We start from the raw sequence: 6,069 nt of genomic DNA, 5'->3' as shown, positions 1-6,069 counted from the left end.
CAGTCTGCTAGCTTCCCAATGAGGATAGGGTGCGAAACTGTGTCGAAGACCTTCCTAAAGTCCAGGAAGATGACATCAGCCTCAGCTCCTGTGTCCAGGCAGTGTGTGACCTGGTCATAGAAGGCTACAAGGTTTGTCAGACAGGATCTACCCATGACAAATCTGTGCTGGGTTCCTCTCAGCATCGTTTCCCCTGCTGGGCCTGCACAAATGTGTTTTTTGATTATTTTCTCTAGCATTTTCCCAGGAATAGAGGTAAGACTGACTGGACTAGTTACCCGACTCATCCCTTCTCCCTTTCTTGAAAATGGGCACCACACTGGCCCTTCTCCAGTCCTCAGGGACCTGGCCGGAGCACCATGAGTGCTCGAACAGCTGTGCCAGCGGCTCAGCTATGACACTGGCCAATTCTTTCAGCAGCTGTGGATGGAGGTCATTCGGCCCTGCTGACTTGTACCCATCTAGCTCTTCCAGGAGCTTCTTAACTATTTCAGAACTAACTGTAGGCGAACTGATGCCATGTGGACATCCGTCAATGATCGAGGTGGGGGAATTGGCTTGGTCGGTACACAGAAATACTGAAGCAAAGAACTCATTGAAGAGCTCTGCTTTTTTCCCCCGTGTCAACCACCAACTCTCCTGATTTGTCCTGCAGGGGCCCTATGTTGCTCTGAGCTTTCCTTTTGCCCGCTATATACCTGAAGAAGGACTTTTTATTGTCCTTGATTGTTGAAGCCAGCCTGAGCTCAAGCCCCACCTTGGTCTGTTTAACTGATTCCCTGCAATAGCGTGCCAGGGAGATATATTCCTCCTTGGTGGCTGCTCCCTGCTTCCATTGCCTATACCTCTTGCCCCCAGACTTTCCTGGAGTTCCCTGTTCAGCCAAGGAGGCTTTTTTGCCCCCTTACCTTCCTAGAATGCACTAATGCGGTTTCATTTGGTCAGAGAGAAAAACACTGTTATACTGCACACTAAATATTTTTGCACTGTACATGACTATCAGCATAATGGATCCTGTAAACAGATCACAAGACTCATCAGAGATAATATATCTATATATAAGGATGTAAATACTAGGCAAAGGTATAGCTGCTGATAGGGCTGGGCGACATGCCCTTCAACTCAAACTACTGTACATGTGTGCTGCCTAGTGGACAAAAATATACCCCACCCAGTTTAAACTTTTGTTTTCTGCAAGGATATAGCAATAATTGGCTCCTGATACATTGTTTTAGTCCTTACTGTTTTCCTCATGGCAGTATTCATGTCCTGCAATGCTGCATCTTCGGAAAACCATTTTGTTTTCAGTGAGGGTTCCAGTCTTGTCAGAGAAAATGTACTGGATTTGCCCAAGGTCTTCAGCAATATTCAGTGCTCGACACTGAATAGTGGAATCCATTTTCTCATGGTAAAAATCAATATCGTTCTGAATTAAATAGATTTGCCCCAATTTGACAATTTCAATGGAAACATATAGAGAAATAGGGATCAAAACCTGTCAAAATAAAATGAGAGGATTAAATTCAACTAGTTAATCAGCTAATGATTTAAAGTCAAATTACTAGTGCAAATCACCAGTGCTTATCTGGAGTAACTCAAATTAAGTCGAAGGAGTTATTCCACTGGTATAAATGAGAAGATAATTTGTCCCAGGTTCTTTAAGGTAGGCTTAAGTTACCTGTAATAAGATGATCATTGTCCAAAACATATAGAATCCTGCCAGTGCTGGTGGAGTTGATTTTCCATCTGGCTCAGGAATGTTAAAAAAAGGCATCTCTGAATAGCTACTTAACCAAAGTCCATGACCTTAAAAATGGTAACAAATTGAAAATGAGTGAGCTGTATGTCCGCTGGACCATAGCTGAGTATCACAGAAACTGCTTAAAGGAAGAACAGGTATCACTATGTACTGCCCTTTAAAGCTACCAGATGTTATCTTTTTATATTTTCCCAAGAAAAAAACTTTTTCTCCAAATTGTCTTCTTCTAAACTATGAATCAGTCTTTCTTGGGCTGTATCAACAGCACACACGTAACACTTTGAAAACTTAATTAACCCATCAACAATCAAAATTCTATTTAATTCATCCATCAACAATATACCATTCCACAATCTGATGTACAATATTGGGTACAACAAATAAGGCTCAACCCTGGGTTAGCTTGCTTGGATGATTCCCTTAGTTTAGGAAACAGTGGGTTGACAGGCCACCAAGTCTACTTAACAGCTTGTAAAACATAGTGTGCATACAAAGCAGTTTGTATCTAAATTACAAAATTGGCTATATCAGGAAATGTTTAAAAATCCAACCTTAAAAATGGTTACAACTAATCCAAGTGGGCTACTGATATAAAAGACTCAGGTCTGTTCAATCTAATCTGAAGTTTTCAGGTGCCATTTTAACTAACCTACTTATTTTGATTTATTATAACAAACGTCCTGTTCAGACTCAAGGTGCAAGCTCAGATTTTAACCAACACCCAAATGTGAAACCCTCCACAACCATATACATGGGGCTTTTCCTTCTTTGTCATTTCATTTTCCCTGAAAAAGCTAAGAATATATGAGCTCTGGAACACTACCAGTTAGATCAAAAGAAGACTGACTGGAGAAGCATGTTCCAGATTTGAAGGCTTTTCACAGAGAATAGTACCCCTCCTCTCCTCTCCCTATTAAACTAGAGATTATGAACTTAAATACAGTATATGTCTCAACTGGTTTGATGTTATAAGGGAGAGAAGGCAGTTTCTGAGGTATCTGGTAAGAACACCACTTTTCCTGCCTGCAGAATTTATCTGAATAACAGTGTCTCAGCCGTATAGTCAGTACAGCAGTTTTAAAGTTGAAAATGCTTTTTCGGAATACAGATTTTATAGTGTAGATAAGCCTCAGTCTTCAACTTTCAGGGCATGGGTTTACTGTTATTGAAAGTAATTCACTTAATGTTTTCCAGGTCACTTCTTTGGAACAGCCTTCTGATAGGATGAGTGAAAGAAAAATTAGTTTTAAGATGGAGCTTGATAAATTTATGAAGCCAGATATATGATATAAATGTCTACAATAGAAGCGGACTGAACTAGATGACATATGAAGTTCTTTCCTGTCCTATGTCTTACATCCATTTTTAAACCAATTATTGGTTGGTAAAGAACTGGCTTTCTAGATTACTGAGGGTATAACTTATACCAATACCCCAGCAGACTGACAACATTAAGTATAAAGTCCTGTAAACTGGCAGGAAAAAAAAGAAGTACTAGTTTGTAAAGTATACTTTACTTACCCAAAGCACCAATTAAACACATCAAAATTAGAAGAAGAACACACCAAAGGATATCAGTATTCAGCCTCCTTTCCAATTTACTGCGTTTGTAACGAGGGCCACTGTTGTTTAGCATTGCTTTGGTTTCATGACCTGTAATATGCAGGCAGATAGATAAACCAAAATTCAAATATTTTGAAGAAAGAGAAAGGTGAATGTTTAGTATTTATCAATTAATTAGCATTTGAACACAGATTGCATTCTTGGCCAAGGTAATTAACTGCTAGTACAATGCATTTTATTAATTCTGCTCTCAAAACAAAACAAAAATATAAGTCTTTGTGTGGCCATGTGTGTCTTAAATTAGTAATTTCCCTCCTAGCTCTTGAAAGCTGCACTCTGGAGCTGAATTATTTTTCTCTACATAAACATTAGTATACGGTAAAGGTACTAGATTGGGAGCTCTGGATATGTTTGTCCTCTGTCACAGAATAGACACAGAAAAGGCAGCAACAGTGAAGACCTTGGAAGACCTTTTCTAAGAGCAATCAGTCTCCAGGCCCATTCCACTCAGGCTTTCTTCTGAGTCTACAAACAGTTCATGCTAACTGCTATGTGGGGGAGATAAGAGACATGGGAGAACTCTCCACATGCATCTGGACTGACTACCACTCCCAGCTGAGATGGCACAGCAGGTGTAAACTATGAGAGAGAAAACTCTTATTTCAGATAACCTGCTGAACAGCCACCCATTAGAAGTTCTTCTAGCTAAAACTGACTTGTACTGGTTCAAAATAACAATTGAAACATTTAAGAGTCAATTTCCCACTCTTCTTTTTCAATTAGCCTGGCCAGATGGGGTTTTCTATGTGATCTGCAGTGACTTCTGCATAGGGGTTCATTCCAAGACTGGTTAACAGTTGAAGGCAAGTCTTTTACTTATCTGCTAAGTTACCATACTACTTCTTATGGTAGGTAAGCAACACTATAAGAGGACATCTTGAAGAAATTATGTTTCCATGAAAATCTGTGTAACCCACCAGGTTCACTAACCTGCATACACCACAATGCCCACAACAGCTTCTGTGTTTCTGATTGTGCATCCTCGCATTAGCAAGTTTTCTTTACTGAGGCCCACTCTCTCCTTGTTTGAATGTTCACTGCAAAAGAAGTGAATTATTTAGTTTTACTTCACATATATCTTGGACTCCCCCAAAGCACATTAAAAGATTTCTGGGCCAGATCTTCCAAAGTATTCAGAACCAGCAGATCTGATTGGGTGTTTTTACACGTTCTGGAGGGTGGGGGAATGACGCTTTAATTAGAGCGGCTCCAAGAGCATCTTCTGTATCAGTGTTCTCATGCTTCAAAATGGTGGTGGGGGTGATTTAGCTAAAGCTTATTCAATGAGTTTTTGTTAAAGCGCCCACACCACCATTTTGAAGCACAGGGACGCTGATACATGAAATTCAGAGGATGGCTAGAGTGTGCTAATTAGCACACTGCAGCAGCACAATTAATTGAGTCTGCTCTGGCATGCTGTAATTACAGTACATCGGAGCAGCCTCTGGGGATGTCTGCAGGCACCCATTCTGACCAGATGTTCAGAACAACTTAGCACTTGACATGCTGATCACTTCTGGAAAGCTGCCCTTTTAGGCATTCTTCACAAATGCTGAAATTTCATGTTGAAATATATTATTTCAAGAATATATTTAATATTACTGAAATATTGAAACCAAATAGGGTAAATGTTCAAAATGACATCAGATACTTCAACCTGGCTCATTTTATCTCACCAATGAAGGAATTCAGGTCAATCTATGCCATAATAAAAACTGCTCTGAGACTATAACTGTATATAAGAAGGGACAGCCAACCCTGGTAAGGGCTTTCAGCTGTGGGACCTTCTGATGATGAGAATCCCACTGAGAGCTTAAAAGCACAGAGGAGAGAGCTGAGAGGAGGCAAACTGTGAGGGAACAATCCACAAGAAGAAAGGAAGCTGGCTAAACAGCTTGTTGCATACAGGGGCCAGGCTGTTGTACTAGGGCCATAGCCAGAGTTCCTCTCCTAGTGTCTGGGACAGGGAAGAAGGGTTCTGTTTTATTTATTTGTTGCTTGTTTGGTACTTTAAAGACTGTGTTTTATTTGAGAGGACTGGTTGAGGAGCTCCTCTGGGAGCAAAACCCACCTGCAGAAGTCAACAGGCTAGGCAACCTGCTTATATCATGTCACCTTATGAGGCTCTTAAAACATGATTTCACCTTGTATGTAGATATTACTGAACAATACGTTATCTATGTCCCCAAAACATTCTACAGCCCCCCTCTTTCCAAGGCTGGCATACACAAAAAGGATATGACTAATGCACCATTAAGACTTGTCAATACTAGAAAGTAAAATCTTAAGTGTGTCATAAGCATGCTCCTCTGACAGTTTAACTATAACAGAGACAGGCCTAGAGGCAATCTATGTGCATTTTTAGATTGATCTTTTAGAACTTCTTATCTTCTGTTTATAAATTTAACTGTCCATGCTGTGAAAAAGGCTGATAAGGAGGGCCACTGTAGGAATGCAGTGTTCTAATATTAAAATGCAGATAGGTTGCATTCTTTTTTTGTATCTTATATGGTACTTTTTACAAAAAGATCCCTGTGCCCTTTACAAAAGTGATTAACTTGCCCAGGGTCACACAGAAGGCCTGTGGCAGAATCAGGAACAAATCAGATTTCTTCGTTCTCAGTTCTGGGCTTTTCAGTATTACACAATGAAGCTTCCCCAATCAGATAATGATTCTGAACAAATAT

The 6,069-nt window shown here is 40.1% G+C and overlaps 2 protein-coding genes across 3 annotated transcripts in view; one reads left to right on the top strand and one right to left on the bottom strand.

The window, feature by feature from the left end:
• The window catches only part of ATP10D (ATPase phospholipid transporting 10D (putative)), a 67,764-nt gene that overhangs the window by 41,873 nt on the left and 19,822 nt on the right, over positions 1-6,069 (bottom strand). For both annotated transcript variants that reach the window (XM_006019026.3, XM_025198370.1), the window contains exons 5-8: positions 4,313-4,419; positions 3,281-3,412; positions 1,679-1,806; positions 1,243-1,495 (exon numbers count right to left, since the gene is read on the bottom strand). In XM_006019026.3, the coding sequence (XP_006019088.1) occupies positions 1,243-1,495; positions 1,679-1,806; positions 3,281-3,412; positions 4,313-4,419 (620 nt within the window). The remainder of the gene's footprint in view (positions 1-1,242; positions 1,496-1,678; positions 1,807-3,280; positions 3,413-4,312; positions 4,420-6,069) is intronic.
• CORIN (corin, serine peptidase) overlaps positions 1-6,069 on the top strand; it is a 352,509-nt gene that overhangs the window by 335,467 nt on the left and 10,973 nt on the right. The window lies entirely within an intron of this gene.

The sequence above is a fragment of the Alligator sinensis genome, unplaced genomic scaffold (assembly GCF_000455745.1).
Source record: "Alligator sinensis unplaced genomic scaffold, ASM45574v1 scaffold134_1, whole genome shotgun sequence".
NCBI classification, from domain to species: Eukaryota; Metazoa; Chordata; order Crocodylia; family Alligatoridae; genus Alligator; species Alligator sinensis.
The sequence above is the reverse complement of the archived record's forward strand: the minus strand, read 5'-3'. Positions and strand labels throughout refer to the sequence as shown.